Below are 21,752 nucleotides of genomic sequence, written 5' to 3'. Positions count from 1 at the left end.
CTTTCAGGTTGCTAAGGCGTATATTTTGACACTGTCTTCCAGAAAACGATATTATGTACCCTTTTTTAATGTCATTCTTGAATATGGTCAAAGCTAGGCGAGCTTCGCCCTTTCTCTGAACAGCAAGCCACTTTGCAAAAGCCTTCATCCTCTTACCAAGGAAAGAAAACCATAGCAAGCCTTATTTCTAAATTTTGGAGGCCTTGGAAATTACCAGGTTTTATGTTGGTATTTTTTCTCCATTTGATTTGAGAGGCCAGCTGTACACCAGAGGCCTTGGAGATTGTTTTGTGTAGGAGAAATAAAAAGTGTGAGGGGTAATTTTGTTGATTATTGTTTCCTAAGGCTTTCTTAAAAATGCATGAGTCTTACAAATGTGAAAGAGCTGAATCAAACAGGAGAAAGTCTTCTGTGTATGCTTTCAGATCTGTTTCAGGTGGTATTGAGCACCCAAATTTTTTTCCCTACTTGTTTTCCCACTATTTGTTCAGGCTGTGAAGTTTTCTTTCCCCCCTCCCCGAGCTTCTCTGACCTTCTTGGTGCTTCTCTTGCGCTGGTGAGGAGAGCTGCACAAAGCAAGAACCGGTGAATTCTCTGTCCCGGTGCCTTCTTGTGCGCCCTGGTTTGAGTTGTGAAGTATGCCTTTTATCTGCAGGTCTTTTATTATACGCTTAATGCAAACCCATTGTTCAGTGTGAGAGGTAACTGCAGTCTTGGAGAGATACTTTCGTTTACAAGTAGCAGGAACTAGCCCCTTGATATTTGAATAAAGGCACTAACAGCCCCTTGTTCCGCTTAAGTCAGAGTTGTTTTCCTTGAGTCAAGATGGTACAGAGAAATGGAGTAATGTATCTAACAAAACAGAACAGCGCAGCACACTCTCTGAGAGAGACAGAAAAAAACCAACGGGCATGTTCAGGGATTGTGTATGCCTGATAGCTTCTTGGTGGTAGGCCAAGGTATGCTTCTCTAGGTCCTGCTTTGCCTTATGCTGCTTTGCTTCATTACGGTAATAACGTAGTAGGCCAGCTGTATTAGTTAGATCAGTAATGTCAAGATAACGATATTTCCGATAGATAAATTCCTGTTTCTTGCTAAGGTAATTTAATCAAAAAAATCTGATAAACCTTACAGATAAGCTCATCTCTTGGCAATACAGTGAACGAATGGTCTTGAGAGATAAAGAACCAGTGAAAATGTGTAGGCTAGTTTTATTGTTTGCAATCCATTGGTGCATGGATCTGGTTTTGTATTTCCATGACAAATAGCATCTGTGGCTTCTCCTCTGGCGAATGGTGCTTACTTTCATGCATAAGCAGAAACTTTACAGAAAACCTGACTTGAGATCTTCGCTAGAGTTGTGTTTGCCACTTTTGGTTTTTACTCTTCTTCATGTGGAAAACATCTTAATTTTATTTGTCCTAACATACATTTTTAATAATAACTTTTATAAATGTATGCACATTGCAATCCTGGCATTAATAGCAGCAATAACTTGCACAATTGTCCCTCCATTCTTCCCCCTCCCCCCCCTTAATCCTGTAGCCATACCTGCATCTCAAGCTAATTAAAACTTCTCGGTTCAAGGAGGAGTAAAACTTCTCACCCTCTGGGAAGGTGCACTAACACTCTATTACTCTGTGCACTAACACTCTGTTACTTCTTGATGATCTTAAAGGTCTTTTCCAACAAAAATGATTCTATGATTCTTCCTGGAGGAAAAGATGATTTCCTCAGCTTCTCTTGAAAACTTACTGCTTAGCATAAAATAAAATATTCAGACTCCTTAGCACCAGCGGAGAGTTGCTCATGCAGGAGAGGAACACTGCCATCAAAATTCCTCACCCTAGGACAGATGAGGCCATTTCTTTCCCCCTGTTGACCACTGAATGTCAAATGTGGAAGCAGTCCTTGGAGCAGAAGGCTGCCTGCTTCTGCCTCGGTTGCAGCATCATGTTTCCTCTCCTCCTGTCTGATCACGGGCTTTTGAGTCATCTTTGGAAAGTATTTTGGGCTCAGGCAGTGTGGGGAGAGGACCCCCAAACCTCAGCTTGGAAAGGTCTATAGCTGAGACATTCCCCAAGAGAAGAGGTGGTGGTATTGAGCTAAGGCGTCTCAGCCACAGCAATTCACTGAGTGAAGTGAGCTTTGGCTGATTGAAATCTTTTTTGATCTTTGTTTGAAATAATAGCGAACTGTTCTGCACTAAGGGCTTTGAGACCTGAGGTTTGACCGAAAGGGCCTCCCTCCACCTCGCCATTAGCAGATGAAAGAGTTTTCTCTTCTTGGTTTCTCTCTGATAACTGTGCTCGTTCATTGACTTTTTTGGAAAGGGTGTTGGAATTCCTGTTGTGCCGTGCTGGTCTCCATGTGGGCATCCTTCACAGAGCCACCATGCCCAACACACGCCGGTGGACAACAGAACCGAGCGCCCCAGTGCTGAGGTCTCTCTGTAGGTGTAGTGATCGGCAAGTGAAAATTAAATTGCTTGCACACGATAGACCTGGGAATAAAGCACAGGTGTCTCATTCTCTCGTAGCCTCATAAAGCTGCTTTTTTAAACTCCAATGTTCTGCTTAAGAACAGGATGTTTCAGAGAGTATCGGCAAAATGGTAAGATTAGACAGATTTATTTTTATCCAACACGTTTATTACGCAGCAATTGAGATTTGAGGGAAGATACGGCTTACAAAAAATATAAGAGCATTTTTAATAAATAAAAGGAGGATTTGGATTAAATATCCTTTTAAATACAGGACGAGAAGCTTATACTGAGGGCTTTGAAACTCTATTGCTGCCACATATACCCAGATAAAACCCAGAACAACAGGTGTTTGTTTTTTTTTTAAAAAAAGCAGCCTATTAAAGTACACAATGCTCCAATCAACAAAAACTTGCCTTTTCTTTTTCCACATTCCTGCATGTGTTATTTTTTTAAAATAAAAGCAACTTTGTATAGTGCTCTGGGTTAGTTGATGGAAATAAATATGAATGTGGAGAGGTGCTGCTTTGGACGTGAATCCAAGGCAGAATTTCCATGCGGACACTCTGTGGTACAAGTGCTGGTAGGAGCAAGCTGTAAAAACCAAACAAAAATACCAAGGCTGATTCACAGCCACGTTACTTCAGATTAATACCAGTGTCACTCGGTTTGGTTTGGTAAGTTTTATTTAGACATTGAGAGCAGGCTGAACTCCATTTCAAAGCTCACAGTACGATCCGTTAATGCTGGATTAGAAAGAACACTTGTTTAATGGAATTACAGCGGCATAGCGCGGTGATGAATGTGGTCCATAATCTTTAGCACTGGTCTATGCAAACTGTAATAACATCACAAGAAAACTAGTTCTTTGAGCATGTTGGAAGAAGAACAAGTTGTTGTTGGGAATCGGTTCATACAATGTGCTGAAGAGTTTCGATTCTTTTCAACGGGGAGCGAAAGGCACCGTCGCTTACGGGGCTGGTGGGGGGCTCACGCACTCTTTGCCTTCTGCTCACGCCCTGTCTGAAGATGGAGGGCTGAATTTCCCTCTTAAAGGTTCTGGTTTGAACCGGGCTATTAGTTTGAACTGGCAAGCAGTATCTCCGATATCAGGCAAGACGAAACAAATTGGGCTGAGCGTGTGTTGCGTTGATTAAAGTTCAGTTCCAGGAGAAGCCAGTCATTTAAACTGCATTGGGTATTTACTGTAAAAACCATGCTTTGGGGTTTTGGGGGGTGTGTGTGTGTGTTTTTAATATGACTCAGTGTAATGTGATGTGTATGTCCCTAAATCCTAACCTAGACAAAGCCAAACCATGATGTGAAGACTATTAATGTCTAGCTGTTAAACTGCAGAGGGAAAAAAAAAAAAATGACTAGTACCTTTTTATGTTGTACGTGACCTGACCCCTAAACAAGAAAGGGCTGATATTGGATCAGTAATAGGTGTAACCTGGCACAAATTAGTTTTCTTCTACAATCAAGTGCATTTTATTTTATGCCTATCCTGCGATTCCTGTCTTTTGATTATGGCTGAACAAGCAGAATTCAGTTTTAGTATAATTCTGAAATGATGTTTTTCACACTAAAATGTGTAGAGCTTGCTAGTTCCTCATACAGCACAAACCAGTATTAGTCAGTATAGATTCACTTGTGCAGAAGTATGCCGATTGTAAAACTTCTGTCAAAGGCAAAAATGCTACTAAAACAAGCAAAGCTGTTCAGGATTAAAATAAATAATAAAAATAAAACAACAACAAAAAGATGCAAAAAATACCAATCAACTGCTGTTTCCAACTACTTTTTAAAGTTAATTTGGATCTTATAGCACTTAGTCCATGCACGTATTTATATTTGTAAGGCTTTATACAGCTTTGGCCTAGTCTGATTTTTGAAGTGCTGGTGTAGATTTGCTACTTACTGCATGTCTCATGACCAGCAAAATAATAAACCACATTAATATTTACAGATCAGCATGATTTTTTTTTATTTAGTTCGTATGGAATAGTTCAGACAATGTTTTAAATGTTCTTCACATCCTGATATTTATAGGCTTTTAGGTAAGGTGTTTGGGGTTTTTGTTTGTTTTCCCCGAGGTTTGTTTTCTTGAAAATTTTTAAATAAACTAAAACTTGCACAATTCAAAGATACTACTTGCAAGCTTAAGCATCTTAGAGCCTGGAAGATGCAGGCAGTAAATTAGCAAGCTCTATTACCGTCCCTGTCCCCTTGTCTTTGCCCTGTAGACTGCAGGCTCTTTGGGCAAGATAGCGATTGCTAGAGGCCAAAACATCATAAATTTGAAATATAAGACTTATTTTTTTATTATTTTTTTTAGAGGATTACTTTATAACACTAGCAGGAATTTCCATTTCCTCTGCCTGGTGAATAGCTTCTTGATGATCTTAAAGGTCTTTTCCAACCAAAATGACTCTATGACTTTCTCATAGCAGCAAGAGGTGAGCTGGTGTTTCTTGTTCCAGGAAGCAACTTCTCCAGGCTGACATTTAAGCAGAACAACTTCTGTAATGTAAGATTTAAGCAGTGTTAGAAAACAGAGTATCTGCAAATAAAGGTTGTTTTACCTGCACTTCCTCATCTCTCCTTCTAGGACTGGTTTTAATAAATTTGTTTGACTAGTGCCAAACCGTGGTCAGTGGTCAATTTTTGGATGCTGAATCTTTGTTGTATTTGAATCTCTTCCTGCTGGAGCAGCTTTGGAAAAGAAAGGATGTTTGCTTTTCTGCCCTTTTGCATGTCACTGGAGACTTTGAGGTAGACCTCAAAGCTAAGCTGATTTCTGACCAAACTTGGTAACATTATCCCATTATGCTCAAAAGGTGTGAGAGGGTCTAAGACCTCAATTTCTCTGTGAAGAATGGTCTGCAGTGCTCCTTTTAGCTACGTTGCCAGATAAGAGACTGAAATGTGGTAGTGTCAACTAACTGAAGTAGGTTGAACTGGAGAGTCAGAAGAAAATGGTGCCGTAAATCTGTATTGACACCTGAAGGGTATTATGGTCCTAGAATGAATTATTTTTTTCCCCAATATATTTGAAATACTTTCATATGCAATCACTTCCGAATCGTTTCCAATTAGGAACAATAGCTAAGTCTTACTATAGAGAAGAAATTACCCATCACTCAAGTATTTTGAGGGATGGAGGAGTGCGCCTGATTCCTTATCTAAATCTTGGAAGACCTTTGGTATTTTCCATTGTTACAGGGATTTTTCCCCCGACTTTGTTTTCTCCAAATGAATTGCTCCTATAAAGGAATTTAAACTCTGGATAATTATTGTTCTCTGTTCCAAAAGCTAATAAAAACAAAGCTCAACAGTATGCAGTTGGGGGCCTATGGAAAAACTTGGGTGTAACACACAAAGTAGAAAAACAAACTTTGCTGATGAGGCCAGGAAGCTACAATCACATTTTCCAGTTTTAACTGTATGTGTTGGTCCTAACTGGGAATATTTCCCGTTAAACTGAATTTTTCCTCTCTATTTTATTTTGTAGCCTTTTTTTTTTTTTCCCCCTGTGGACAGGAGGAGATAATAAATGTCAGATACTTGCGTATGATCTCAAACACAGGGAAAGAATATGTTTTTGTGATATTTTATAGGGATGCACGTTGCTTTGTGCTCTTATAAGACTGGTAGGATTTGTTTGCTTATTCCAGTAGTTGGCCAATGTCAACTCTGGGAATGCTGTTAGTAAATAAACACATGACTGTATATTTCAGACACATTCATTGGAATTATGAGGCTTTTTTTTTAGGCAGCTCTTTTTAAAGTGTACCTCCTTTCCTTTCCAACCCATACCTTTTCCTGGGTTCTTACGATACACTTTCTGATGTGTCTGTTTCCTGTAAATGGTTTTCTGCAAAAGTTTTCCTGTGATTATTTTTTTCAGATTTTTTTGAGAAAGTGAAAAACATTTTTATTGCTGATTGTTTGATAATGATTGAAGATTAGTGTTAGATTTGACTGGTTACAGTAATCCAAATTTGTGCGTGTTACTGACATCAACACTTTATTATAAATGTGTGCAGAGTGCTTGGGATGGGTATGTGTCAATCAATTCACCAGATGAAAGTCAAGCAGCCAAGAGAATTTCGTGTTTTTATCCAGTCCTTTGTGTGTTTTATTACACTTCAGAGTAAGAATAATGTGTCACTGCCTTAACCCTTCTGAAGAACTCCATTGTGTGGATTCTTCTTTAGGGTTTTTAAGGTTTCCTGTGGTGAATATAAAGAACATCAAATCTTATATTGGTGAGTGGTTTTTTGGGTTTTTTTAATGGATATTTTTGTGCGTCTGTGTGGTCACTTTAGGTGACATAGCTACTTATGGTTGTTCTTTTGACGTGTAATTTGACCTGAGTTTATGAGGAGATTGGCTATGTTCTTTTAAAGAGTTGAAGAAAAGTCTTGCTCTATACTTTTCTTCTTGTTAGGTGCTGTATATTCTGGAGAAGGCCAGTAATGTAATGAAAAGATCATACCTGTTCCTGAAGTGGTGGGAAGGGGCAGCCCTTAATCCTCTTTGCCCAGCAGCTCAGAGAACAGGTGACTGTGGAAAGATACTGTTAGGAATTCAGATCTGAGGACGCTGAAAATACCCTCTTACCTCAGCTGGGTAATTTCACAGAAATGACAGGATTTCAGCCCAGTTCTGTGGTTCCAAGTTAACAGTGACTTTTGGTGCCCTTCCTCTCTGCTGTACCACTGATCCATTTGCAAAAAGGTCCCTGCGTGCTTATTGAAATGACGGAGGTAGTTAAGACAAGATTATCCTGTCAAAAACGTATCCGCATCATTGAGAGGTAACGAAATAGCTCCGGGCACAATGTGCAGGCCCTGCTTCGCAGCGGGTCGGGTGCAGCTTTCCCCTGTAAAGCAGCAGGGCAATGAGACTTAATCTTTCCTCTGCGAATTTGAGGCTCAAATCCAGCAAAAGTGTTTTGTGTAAAGGATTTGCTTCCCATAGGTATCCCAGAGTCATGCTACATGAGGACTACTTGCAAGGTGCTTGAATCGGTTGGCTTAGGTGGGACATTTCACATGAGGAGTAAAGAAAGGTGTGAAGCGTACCGATTGGAAGGCCACATCAAGTGCCGTAGCATCTGGAAACTACTTGGAAATGTGTTGGGAACGCTACACAATTGACATATCCCTTCCTTTTACAAACACCTTCCTAGCATAGCCTCTGTCCAAAGTTAGGCAAGCTTCGAGGCAATTAGGTCTTTGCTGTTCTCCAGTTATGACTGAAATGTCAGAAGATATTAAAAAATAGTCTGCAGAGCTGGGATATTTGATGAAGTGTCTTTGTTATTTTATCTTTTATTTTTTTTTATTTTGAGCCTTCATACATCAAGAAATGATGCTAGCAAGGCTCATCTCAGTCTTCAGTGAAGCAGTTTCCTTGCCAACCTGTAGTACCTTCTGAACCAAGGACTGGAATTCGTTAATGACTTCAACAGCAATTAAGCAGCTCTTTTGTGGTGGGTTTTATTGCCCCCAACTGTTCTTTGAGAAGGATGCTCATGATACATGAAGATGAGTCAGTGATCTTGGGTAAATACTGACCATTTTTACCACAACTGACTGCCAAGTCTATTGATAATGGTTTTTCCTGGGTCACAGGGGTGCTATTGCCTCTTCTCACGTGGCCTGTTTTCCACACTGCCAGCTGACATATCTGTCCAGTGTAACCCTCAGCTGTCTGTGAAGCAACATACCTGGTTCTTGAGTGATGTTGATTTAATTAAGTCTTTAAACAAATACAACTGAGATGAGCACTTTCAATTACACTGCAAGTTCTTGGCCGGGGAGAAAAAATAATGCTAAATTTCTATAGGAATCCTCATAGGTTCATATTATTTTTATATTGCAAATTTATTTTCCAGATTTTAATTTCCAACACTTTCATCATATCAACAATTATTAAGTTTTGTCAAATTCTTTAGCAAAAATCCAGCGAACAGATTTAGTAAAAAAAAAAAAAAAAAAAAAAGGTCCTCAAATACATCATGTCTTAAAATGGCACATGGAAGTTTGACCTTTTAGAAAGGGGTTGCTAATTCCAGTGATGTTTCTGAATCAGGAATAGCTACCAGGCAGGCTTTACATTGCCTGTGCCTACTCTTAATAAAAGGACCTAATGTAAAATGAAATCTGATCATTTTTGTTGGAAAATAAAAGAATGAGTTGCACTGAGAAAAATTTGGTTTGAATCTTACACTGTCATATAATTAGTTGGATTTTTTTTTTTTACTGGGTAGGGACATATTTTCCTGTCTAAAATTCAAGTGGACAAAAAACTAGTAAGAAATTGCACACATCCGGAATGCTATAGTAGACTTTTTTATATCAAAAAGAAATTTTCTCTTCTAACTCACCCTTCTGTATACTATTCCTAAAGAACACCTACTAAGAAAAAAGGTGTAGGTTAAAAAAAGATCCCAGTAATTCAGTGTGTTTGAACGGTGAATCTGTCACCGAATAACTTGTGCACGGAGATGAAAGCATCGTTCGTGTGCTTCCACATGGAACTTTCTTGTTCCGCGAGAACTCGATGTCCTGCGTGGCTGAGCTTTTTTGGCAGCGCCCTTTCCCTTTCCCACTGCTTTGGTGAGCTCTGCGCTGCCTGGGAGGCTTTGCTCTGCTCCCCTTAGCAGCTGTGGATGGGAGTGACTCAGCCTCTTGTTCCCATCTGTCACCTGAAGTAAGTAGTGTTCTTGGGGGGAAAAAAAAAAAAAAAAAAAAATTCGTCATTCTTTCCTTTTTGGTTCATAGTAACCCTGTAGAGCCAGAAATTTGTAGGCAACCGTACAGGAACATGATCAGAGTTATGCAGTATTAAACTACTGCCATTAGGTCAAAAGGTTGATCTTTGGCTGCTGCTTTATATACTGGAGTGTAGCTTTGCTCAGATGCGGCATGGTACAGAAATACAGAACTCTGCTTAAACAGTAAATACTCCAGTATGGATGTTGTTACTGTTCAGGAGGAATGCCCAAGAATGTGCCATGTGTTCAACCACATTGTAAAATGGGAGTAGATTTTCAAAGTCAGCCAGCAAAAAGTGTTAGTTGGCTATTAAAAATGTTCCTGGCTTTCAAAAATACAGTTTTGTTGGAGTTTGAGTTGGGAAAAATATTACGTATCCTAAGTCTGAAGATTACGAATAAGTAGACTTAAAAAAAAAATAAAGCTGCCGAGTGACCTGATTTTTTTGCATGTGTAGAGTAAGTGTTGACCTGTTTGTTAATAACTTGTGTTCTAGCTACAGCTATAGTGAAAATGTTTCTCAAAATGCCGAATTGCAAATTGCCATCAGAGGAATGCAGTGCGTTGGGTTATTGAGATGATGATAGTTATTGGTGTGTTTTCCCTTACAAATGAAGAGGAAAGTATTTATTTTTCATAGAAGTATGGTGTGCTATAAACATAGTTACATACAGACCTACAGCATAAAGTTATATGAAATTACAGGACAAGCATTACAAAGGGAGATAATTTGCAAGGAACTTGAATATTGATGAAAGATAGTTTTTCTTATGGGCAGCCTCCTCTGAGAGTATTAATTTAGTGTACAGCTTCATTTTTAAATGAATAATACATAAACAAAATAATGCTGGCTTTGCTGCATGCTTGTATTTTATTTATGTGTGCACACATGGTCCACCCTAATTAAGCACAGCTCTTTATGGTTTATTTATTTGTTCTAGAGAGGCTGCTTAATATTTGAGAGAAACAGTAACGATGTGTCTGACCTTTGCAGTGGCTGTGTTATTGGTAAGATGGGTTTTGCAGGAGTCTGCAAGAACTGTAAAATAGCAGGTTGATCTTTTTCTCCATTTGCTGGAACATGCTCAAGAGACCTGATAGCACAAGAAAAAAAAACAACAGTAAGTGGTTAAAGAATATTTTCTTGTGTTTTCAGATCTTGGGAGGATGCTACTGACAGGCTGAAGTAAAGGGTTAAAAACTTTGTTTCTTTGCTTTTTGTTGTGGTCTGTGTTTTATGACCAAACCACCAGGGTAGTATTTCACCTGGTGTGAGCAGTTGGTTGGTTTTGGTTTTGGTTTTTTAATGCCAATACGAATAAATAAATGTAAACAGAGGTGGAGACCAGTCCAGGTTTTATGTTTTACATAGAATGGATGAGTGCGTATGGCTTTCTTGTGTGGTTGTCTTGTAGTGGGATTTGTCACTAAACTTCCTAAAAATACATGTGGTATGTACGTGCAAATTTTAACGCCTCTCCCTTTTTTTATGGCCTTTGCTTAATACGGATTCCGACATCTTTTTACAAAAACATCCCTGAGCCTGTGCCCCGTGGCAAGGAGCTCGGTGCTGGCACTTCAACCCACCGCTCCTTCCTCCTCCTGCCTCTCCCTGGTGGGCTCCTCTCCCAACTCCGTGCTCTTCCCTGTTGTGATGCTATGTGCACAGTTGCTGTCTGATGAGGTCCTTGGGGTTTTTTCTGAAAAAAGCAAAACCACTGGGAGAGAAAGAGTCGTTGCAAGCACTAATAGCATAGGTTTAAAAAAAGCAGCAGAAAAAAGCAGGTATGGAGAAGCTGACGGATACTTGTGTATTCAGATGGTAACATTTCTATATATAAAGCAATGGAAATTAAATGTTTGTTATATTTATAAAAGGATTTTGGTTGATCCAGGCATCTGTGGGGTGATACCAGTAAAGAATGATGTTTAACTGACTTCCACATGAACATGATCATTTCTTGCATTGTTCTTCTGTGGAAGCTCTGTGTATGTGTACATACAAAATTAATATTCTCATAATGGAAGGTGCAATTTGTGCTCTATTCAGTCGCTCATGTTTTTGCTAATTAATCATTAATCACCTGCTATTGGAACAGTATATTTTTTTCTTTAATTAGCCACTGGTACATGTTTGTTAGAAATCTGCCTGCAGAGCTCTTACAGTGCTGCAGTGTAGGCCATATTTTTCTCTTAATCAGTAGGTAACATTTCATAGCTCTTGCTTGCTTGCTTGTCTGTTTTGCTCTGTCTTTATAAATGTAAAAATCTCCTTTCAGCATACGTGAATATATGGTAGTTACCTCAAAGTAATAGTGTGCTCTATAGGTTTTTATACCGTGATACCTTTGGGGAAGAACAGAGGCGATTGTCTTGCAAAAGAATGCAAGCTAATGGTACGTGCTTCTTCCAGCCAAACTGATTGGAAATAAGTAACAACGTTTCCCTCTTCTCCTTCCTCCATTCAGGATATGCGGGATCATTAGGAAGGACCAGGTTTTTGGTTTGGTTGGTTTTGGTTTTGGGATTTTTTAGGTGGGTTTTTTTTTTGTTTGCTTGTTTATTTTGGTTGGGGGTTTCTTTGTTGGTTTTTTTTTCCTGCAGAAGGAGAATAGAGGCTTGGAGAACTGCTGAGTCCTCATTCGCCTTCCTTTTTCTTGCAGTGATTATTCTTTTTCTATGTTGCATCATGAATTGTTTATAGCTCATGCATATAGCTGTCTTGCTTTTGAGGGTCTGTGACAGATATCTGTGAAAGATTGACAAAGCGTATAACCTCATTTTTGTGAGTGTCATGGGATAGTCTTAACTGCAGTAGATGCGAAAAGCGGGGTGAGATTTTGGTCTTTAACAGCCTACCTTTTATCATAGAAACATAAACTTATCATTCAAAACATAAGCTAATTTAAAGCCATCCAGGAGTTCTTGTCGATTGAGTAGGATTATCACGGATCTGTGGCAGGGCTTTCCAGAGCTGAGGGCTGTGTTTTAACTTCATTGTTGGTTGTAGGTGTCACTGCTTCAGGAGAATCCCGGTAATGTCATAAACTTTCATCTTCTCCTCCTTTTGTCCCATGTTTAAGTCCAAGAGCAGTCGGGCTTCAGTGTATTGCAAAGACCCACATTCATTAATCCACACTAGACTATTTCAGTGAATGGGCTACTGGAACTAGGACAACAAAAAGAAAAAAAAATTGAGCCAAAAAACCCCAAAAGGCAGAAAAAGGCATTTTCTGAAGATGTTTGTGTTTAAAATATCTGTGGAAAATAAATGCACAAAGTAAAGTTGTTTATTATCTGCTCTATTACTTCTGGTTGTGTAAGTGAAGAGTTCTTTGCTTGGACTTTAAATGATGTGTGGGCTGTTCCTGAAGTACACTGATTCTGAAATGAGAAGAAAATCGAAGCTAACAGATACATTGATCCTCTGCGTTAGGGTTTCGTGTCTCATGATGTGACGGAGCTGCCAGTAAGATGCTCCGCGGGACACAAGGCCCTTTGGCAGGGACGGGGTTGCACTGCGGATGCGGCCAGCCTAGACCAGCTCTGTGGCCACCTCCTCTTCCCGCTCCGAGCTCTCCGAGCTGTGGCAGGGAATCGGTATAATTACCCCGTGGCTGGTGAGGCAGGCGATGCCTAATGCCACTCCGATTGAACTGCAAGGGAAAGGGGGTTAAGCTGGGATAATGCTCCAGCCTCATCCTGGCAGCCGACAGCATCACCTCCGAGCCTTCTCGCTCCAGCTGGCTGCAGGAGAGCGGGAGCATCTGAAGTTTGCTGTACACCTCAGACCTTGCGTGACGGCAGTACGCAGCTCGCTAGTCGCTGCTGTGTTGCTAGGGCAACCTGCCTATTTATTCATTTATTTCTAACTTCAGTCTGATGCGTCCTCTGCCCTGCCTTTGCTGGAGCGGTCTGTTTGGCACTCAGGCGTGCTTTGATGGGTTTCAAATGTATCTTGCGTAGCTAACTATTACTTATACGGGGAAGACATCTTCCATCCCCCTACCCCAAGTCATCAGAGAGAGGTCTGTCTTGGATTTTAGCATTTTAATTGGAGTGTATCTATGCATGTCCATGCACGGAAATTAAATATTGCACTTGTTTGTGCAGTTTATGCTCTTAATGGAAGGGAGCATTATATCAATGTTCTCTAGTGCTACTAGAGCAGTTTAAGCTTCATTCCCTTCTTTCTCTGATATTCCCATGCCTTTTGGGGGGCTTGTTTGAATGTATCTACCTGTAAATATAGCCTACATCTTCCTCTCAATTTTTTATAATCATGAATTAGTTGTTCTTGCATGCATGAATAATGTCGCCTGCAGAATACACGTGCTGTAATAGTATCTTTGATAATCCATGTACAATTTAAACCACAAATTATAAGAGGCAGTAGAAAATTCATGTTAACACTCTTTTGCAGCAGAAATGTCTCTTGAAATGTGTCGTTATCAGTAATAGAGGCTTTACTGTAAAAAGTGACCGGATTTTTTTGTGTTTTTCCACTCAGCTGTCCCATTTCCTCCAAGTCATCGGCTCACAGCTAAGGAAGTGTTTGATAATGATGGAAAACCCCGTGTGGATATCTTAAAGGCACACCTCATGAAAGAAGGGAGACTGGAAGAGAGCGTTGCTTTGAGAATAATAACAGAGGGAGCTTCAATCCTCCGCCAGGAAAAAAATTTGCTGGACATAGATGCACCAGTCACAGGTTAGTATGGAGTTATGATGATGGAGGGGATGGTTGCTAGTTTGGGACATGTTAAGTAATACATTAGTGTACGTGGCTTCCTAAGGAGTGGAAAGGCAGCTTGAAAATCATTTATTCTCTCCAATACTTGATTCTCTCTTTGTCTGCTACCACTAGGATAATGGAGGCCATCAAGCAGCTTGTAAATTAGAGGAAAGGATCACATCTGCTGAGCCCTTTCTGCTTCTAAGGCAGCGAACATTTTTAGTCTTTAGGAGAAGATTAGAAGAACTTTCTTAAACTTGAAAAGTTACCTGGCCTTTTGCACCAGGTATTAATTCCATAATTTTATAGATGTCATTTACCATAGTAGCACTGTTCAGACATACAGAGAGCGTTGGGCTCTGAAGGAACAATGGTGTCAGGGTAAATGAAAATTTTAATTAAATGCTAAGGAAAATAACGAGTGCAGCAAAAAGGAAGAAAAAATTAGCAGAATCCCAGTTTGTGTTGCCTGGGGGATTAATGAATGTTGCTGGTTGCAGAACCCATCCTGCCCTTGACTATCAAACACTACCACCCACTCATTAATCCTCAGGAAATGCCTTATACTTTGAATTTCCTTCTCTAATTGTCTCCTGCCTCCGACTGCATTCTGAACGTATGAATGCATTTGCTTGCTCTAATGTGCCTCCTCCCTGTTTTGCTGTTATCAGATATGAATGCATTTTTGGCAAGAAATCGATCAGTGGCATACAAAGTTAGCTGTGGGGCAAAAGATAACTAATTCTAGCCAGTTTAAACTATGAAACCAAGCTATAAAACTTCATTTAAGAAGTGCTTTCTGTCACTTTTGTCACTTTTACTTTTGTCAGGGCTCTCCAGAAACAAAAAGAAATAGGTTCATCTGCTGCAGAAGAAGGGTTACCAATCTTTATTATCAGTACTGGTAGCATTCAGCAAAAACTACACGTAAGAAGCAAAACCTTCATTTTCAGGAATCTTCTGAAACTGAAGAGCCTAGTGTCTGGACTAGAATGATGCATAAATTATTAAATCTTGTAATTTTAAAAATGACATCTAAATAGGGGATTGTACCTTGACCTGTAGAGGTAATATGTATCATCTTTTATGTAATAATTAGCTTGTCATGCTGCCTTACAATTCTCATGGAAAAGATGTCAATCATGTTGCAGCTCATGGATGAATAAAGGAAATAGGATGAACAAAAGGATCCCCCAAGCAGACTGAAAATAAAGTTCTATAGACATTTTCTCTGACACTTCAGGATAAATGGAAGAAGACATAGAAGTGCAATACCATTGTCCATAACTGAGTGGCAGACATGCAGAAATTCTACCTTTCTGTGGATTTTCTCTTTTTGGTTTTTTTGAGTGGGGTTTTTTTTTTTTTTATTCCATTGAGAGATGTAGACTGTAGGAGGACAGGTCTGGTGTGTTGTGTCCCAACTGATTTCCATAAGTCCATGTTTAATGTTCCCTCTCTCTTTTGAATTTTTCCCTTTAAAAATTATTTCTTAAATGCTTTTGAAGGTATTGGAATTGTTCTGAATTACATTTTGGAGATTAATTTCCTGAAGGTTACCCCGTTGTATAACACTGGTGTAATTTAAGTCTTTGATTCTTTTTTTCAGTTGAGCCTACATCTTGCTTTGTTCCTGCTTTTGAAATTATTCTCACGCAGTGATTGTGATACTGCAGCATTCTTCAGGGTGGCTGGTAGCTACTCTCTTTTAAGCTAGCGTAGGAAAGCTGGGCTCCTAATGCTTGTTAGCGGGGTAGCTGAGAAGTGCTAATGTTCTGTATGAACAAACATGAAAGCTGGAGTTATTGAGAGTGATCATCAAAAGGAAGAAAAGAAAATAAATTGTGAAGGGGAGGTTGGGAAGTCTTGTGAGGCATGTTTTTGTGGGCCTGACAATTTTCTTTGTACGAGTAGTATGACAGCAGGTGACTGGATAAAGAGACTATCAATTGACCGATGATGTGATAGAAGTGCAAGGTGTACAGGCAATCAGGAAAGAACTATGGAGTAGAGGAAAGCTTTTTTCAAACTTATGGAAGAACAAACAAAATCACTGAGAGTGGAGAAGAAAATTTTAGATTTTAGACATGACAAGCAGTCTTGTTGAAGAGTGACAGTCATAAATCATTAATATGGGATCCTTTGTAGGAGATGCATTCATTTTTTAGAAACATATATCCCTGTAGCTGGTTAATGGGATGGTAGTCATCAGAAAGAAGAGAGATAGAAGATCATAACTCTTGAAGTAAGAGCACTGTGGATTAGTACAGTGATATACTTGATAAATACTAAAGAACGTGAAAAGTTTTTTCTTAAAGCCTTGTGCAGCCATCCCTTAGTTTGAAATTTCTCTTTTGTTTGTTTTAAGAGGTGAGATAATTGTCCTCAGCAAAAATATCAGAGTTCTGTTTATAAGCAAAGTCATGTGAAATAAAGTGGGTACATAGAAGATGGTTTGTATAATGGGGGGGAGGCATGCAAAGAGCCTTACTGTGGAATGCACAAGCCATTATTTGACATTTAAGTATAAAACTTTTTTGGTGTCAGTGGTTAGCTGGAGGCACCGATGTGATTGTCATTTTGAGTTAATACATTTTGTTTTCAAATTTGGCAAGGTTATAAGCCTTTTGAAGTATTGCTGATGAATTCATTGCAACCTTAGCTCTAATTCTCGTTGTTTGCTACATACATATGTACGTGCACGCACAGTTTGCTACAGTTCTGGCTTACATCCGAGTTGAACTATTCCTGCAGTTGTTACGGAGGGCTGCTGTTCCCTGGCTATGAGTCTGAACAGAGCCTGAACTAAGATGACACTCCAAGTCCTCTGCTATCAGGACTCTTCTTGCACCTGGGAAGCGTTGAGGCAGATTTGTCTTGACTTGTTAATGTGAGTTGGGAAGGATGGAGAGAATTGGGTCAAAAAAAGTGAGTGTATTGAGGCGAAGACTGAAAGTAGGGATGAAAAATGGTGACAAGGGCTGCTCAGCAGATGACAAGGAGGTGGTTGAGACTGGCCACTTGACTTCAAGACAAGAATATGCGATAGAGGTGAAAAGCTTGGGAGACAAGGAAATGGCCAAGAGGCTGAGTCAGAGGTTAACAGAAGATAACTGGGCAGGCAAAGAAGGAAGATGAGCAGGAGGTTGACAGGGTATTGGGGCTAGCTGGGCAAGACACCTGGTCTGGAAGGTGAAGGGGCACATGGTGGAGTGGGGCCTGGCTGCAGAGTGATGGCTGTGGTACCAGTACAGACCTGTCTCTTGACTGGCAGCAGTGAGGGGCTGGTACAAGGATTGTGGGGTCACCTGGGTTTCCAGTGTGGGGAAGAAGCGAGCCAGGCACCCTGGGCTACCAGGATGCTTTCCAGTTGCCTGCAGCACCACGGGCAATGTCCATGCCAACCTTCACCCACCATGGAATGGGCAGGCAGCAAGGGGACAGGAAGCCACCTTCCACAGATGGATTGTTCCCGACTTCTTCGTCTATACCCTCTTCTCTTGGAGGCATGTGGTCTTTGTCTTAAGCTTGTGGGTTTAATGAGGTTCATCTACCACTACACTACAGCTGTTCAGTGTTCAGAGGAAAGATGTGTCTATGGCAGCCTTAGAATTTCCAGTCCTGTTTTATGTTCATAACAGTATAATGACACATTGAGAAATTGGCTCATTTTTAATTGGGTTTTTTTTTTCTAGAAGGCTAAGGAAGTGTATCTCTGAACCTCCCTGATGGCAATATTTACTGAAGTCACACTTCAAAGAACAGTTGGGAATGCCAGATTTCTGATTGCCTGGATAGCTTTATGTGGCCTTATTATATAGGTTCATTACTATACAGAGTGATTCTGGGCAAGTAACATACCACGCCACTACCCTTTGCATGAGGACTGACTAATTCCCTGCTTGTTTTTATGGGCACTCACTTCAGATCTAAAATCTGCTGTTCTTAAGTACTGAACACACCTAACTACATGCCGAGCATGTGTCCCTTTGACCTCCGTGCATGGGTAACTTTCTCTGTGCGTGAGTATATGTGTATACCTCTGTATATTATAGAATTATCTATAAATTGATTATCTATAATATCTATAAATTATCTATAAAATGATAAGTTCTTTGGGGTTTACGTAAAGCCCTTGATGGCAATGTTGCCTTGCTTGGCTCTCAGTCTGTAAAATGGACCCTTTAGCTCGCTGTATTTTGAAGACCATAATTCATACATATCTTTTGAAGTGATGAGATACTGCTATACTGAGTGGTGTTGAAAGTATGTGAGCAAGCTGATCACGCTGTCTTCAGAGTAAGGTTTGTAGAAGTTTTGTAACTAAAGCATATTTCACACAAGTGAAGAGAACACGACTTGAAAGTTGCTCGCTGCATGAGTATGGTTCGTTCTGTCCACTGCATGGAAAAGAGCAGAAAGTGACTATATAATTAAGGAATTTGTAGCATAATGCATATGCAAGAGAGGCTGTACCTGAAATCTTAATTCTGTCACATCTTAAATATGGACTTCTTTTTTTGTCAACATTTGTGGTATTCACTTTAATTACTAGGTGTATGATTTATTGACATTAATGGGCCTCAGTTCACTGGTCCTTCTCAAAGCAACCAAACACGCACTTTTGAAACATGATAAATTGTTGTTTTCCAACATCTGCAAAATTACCAGCTACAAGAGGGGCTGGGATTAAAATATAAGAACCCAAAGGTCATATTACAGAATTCGATTTCAACAGCAAAGTAGTTGATGACAACAGCCAATTCCAGCTTTGCAGCTAGATCTAATTTTGAAGTTGGCCCTGATTTGAGCAGAGTAGGTTGTGCTAGATGAACTTCCCGCCTTAACTTTTATGTGTTTTTAGTTACCTCCCTAAATGACATACTTAACTACAGGGTAGACCTAGAATTCTAAGTGGTATGTTTGGTCTAATATCTATCATTGTGTCTTTGCTTTTACCTTTTGGATTATGTTTCTTGGGGATATTGTTAGATTTACAGATACTGAATGAAAATAGCATAATATCTCTTGCACATAGGACTGCACAAGTAAGAAAGCTTGTAAGAGATGTGTATTGGTGTTTTTAAGGTAAGTCTTTTTTTCCTCTGTTGATATCTACTTTAAAAGTAATTCTCACGTGCTCTGTTTCTCCCTGTAACATGACAGCTCTCATTTTGTATACTCAGTATGCGCTCCGTTTGGTTAGTCTCTGCCCATTTTTTTTTACAAGAGTTTCCGCTAGTAAACTAAGAACATAAAAGCTTAAGTCATATGCATCTTTATAAATGTGTGCTTTTTTGCATATGGTACTTACACGAAACATAGGAACGTTACCCAGACAGCTGCCTGCGTAGAGAAGTCCTCAATTCTGTTTGCATGGGTGCCACCACCAACAGTGGCAATGACAACAGTTTTTGGCCTGGTGACAATAGCCAGGACGTGTGCAGGCACAGGGGGCGGCATCTGTCAGTCCCTCATTTAGAAAAAAAACGGAAAACAGGTAAAACAAGTATATACTCTTGTTCTAAACCTTCACGTGCTTCATTGAGAAAGCCCCAACTGTGCTATCCTGTCTTCAAAGCTTTCTGAAATGCCAGGTGCATGCAGCTTGGTATGTGAAGATAGGTGAGCACTGGATGAAGACAGAATAAAAGCTTACCGTTGCAGTGTAGAAACTTTACAAAAGGAAGGGAAAGTGTCTCGGTCTCTGCAAGTCTTTTCCTTGGTCATATTGTTTTCCTCTACTAGTCCTGGTTTTTGCAGCTCCCACGTTTACGGATGTGATAGATGCAAGGAAACCATTGCTGCTCGCAGAGCCTTCCTTGCTATTACCTTTGCATCACATAGCGCAAGGTAGGTAGGGGGTGTGTGTGCTTCCAATAAGTACATAAGTACTAACCTTGTGCACGCTAAGGGAGAATATACCCACTTGCAGCTTCATTGTAGTGCCTTTGGGGGAAAGATTACATTGGCTTTGTTGAATGTCACAGTGGTATGGAAATATAATTTAAATACTTGAATTGTTTGTACTGTAGTGAGCATGCTGAGAGCTTTTGCAATTTGAACTCTAAATTGATGGTTGGGGGAGAGGTTGTAGGCATCTGGGGATAGCCTGTGTGGGAACAACGGACAACTCCAGGTCAGTGACCAACTGGAGTGCAAGGAGTTCTGCCTGGTGATGGATGAAGAGCCAACCGGGAGCTTACCGATCAGGATTAAAGGGAGAGCAGGGACAGGTGACGTTATAGTGGGGGTCTGCTACAGGCCACCCAACGAGGAACACTTAGTGGACAAGACCCTCTATAGACAGATAGGAGCAGCCTCACATTCACAAGCCCTGGCCCTCATGGGGGACTTCAACCACCCTGATATCTGTTGGAGGGACAACACAGCAGGTCATAAGCAATCCAGGAGGTTCTTGGAATGCGTCAGTAGTAACTTCCTCCTTAGAGCGATAGAGGAGCCAATGAGGAGAGGTGCCATGCTGGGCCTTGTTCTCACCAACAAGGAGGGGCTGGTGGTGAATGTGAAGCTCATGGGCAGCCTTGGCTGCAGTGACCATGAAATGGTGGAGTTCAAGATCCTCAGGGCAGCAAGGAGGGTGCACAGCAAGCTCACTACCTTGGACTTCAGGAGAGCAGACTTTGACCTCTTCAGGGATCTGCTTGGTACAATAGCATGAGACAAAGCCCTGGAGGGAAGAGGGGCCCAAGAAAGCTGGTTAGTATTCAAGGATCACTTCCTCCAAGCTCAGGAGCGATGCATCCCAACAAAGAGGAAGTCAGGCAAAAATGCCAGGAGGCCTGTATGGATGAACAGGGAGCTTCTGGACAAACTCAAACAGGAAGCTTACAGAGTGTGGAAGCAAGGGCAGGTAGCCTGGGAGAAATACAGAGAAACTGAGCTGCCAGGGATCAGGTGAGGAAAGCTAAAGCTGGGAGAATTAAATCTGGCCAGGGAAGTCAAGGGCAGCAAGAAAAGCTTCTATAGTTATGTCAGTGATAAAAGGAAGATGAAGGAAAATGCGATCCCTCTCCAGAAGGAAACAGGAGACTTGGTTACCCAGGATAAGGAGAAGGCTGAGGTACTCAACGACTTTTTTGCCTCAGTCTTCACCAGCAAGTGCTCTAGCCACACCACCCAAGTCACAGAAGGCAAATGAAGAACCAACCACTGTAGAGGAAGATCAGGTTCAAGACCATCTAAGGAACCTGCAGGTGTGCAAGTCCATGGGACCTGATGAGATGCATCCACTGGTGGATGAAGTTGCTAAGCCACTATCCCTGATATTTGAGAAGTCGTGGCAGTCTGGTGAATTTCCCACTGACTGAAAAAGGGCAAACATAACCCTCATTTTTGAAAAGGGAAAAAAGGAAGGCCTGGGGAACTACAAGGCCAGTCAGTCTCACCTCTGTGCTGCCTGGCAAGATCATGGAGCAGATCCTCCTGGAAACAATGCTAGAGTGCATGGAAAACAAGGAGGTGATTGGTGACAGCCAACATGGCTTCACTAAGGGCAAATCATGCCTGACAAATTTGGTGGCCTTCTATGATGGGGTTACAGCACTGGTGGATAAGGGAAGAGCGACAGATGTCATCTACCTGGACTTGTGCAAGGCATTTGACACTGTCCCACACGACATCCTTGTCTATAAATTGGAGACACGTGGATTTGATGGATGGACCACGTGGTGGATAAGGAATTGGCTGGATGGTTGCACTCAGAATTGCAGTCACCAGCTCAATG

The 21,752-nt window shown here is 40.7% G+C and overlaps 1 protein-coding gene across 2 annotated transcripts in view; it reads left to right on the top strand.

Annotated features, from left to right (window-relative positions):
- The window catches only part of PPP3CA (protein phosphatase 3 catalytic subunit alpha), a 200,779-nt gene that overhangs the window by 69,701 nt on the left and 109,326 nt on the right, over positions 1-21,752 (top strand). For both annotated transcript variants that reach the window (XM_054824466.1, XM_054824465.1), the window contains exon 2: positions 13,781-13,981. In XM_054824466.1, the coding sequence (XP_054680441.1) occupies positions 13,781-13,981 (201 nt within the window). The remainder of the gene's footprint in view (positions 1-13,780; positions 13,982-21,752) is intronic.

This window comes from Grus americana, chromosome 4, assembly GCF_028858705.1.
Source record: "Grus americana isolate bGruAme1 chromosome 4, bGruAme1.mat, whole genome shotgun sequence".
Classification (NCBI taxonomy): domain Eukaryota; kingdom Metazoa; phylum Chordata; class Aves; order Gruiformes; family Gruidae; genus Grus; species Grus americana.
This window is presented reverse-complemented; position numbering and strand designations above follow the sequence as displayed.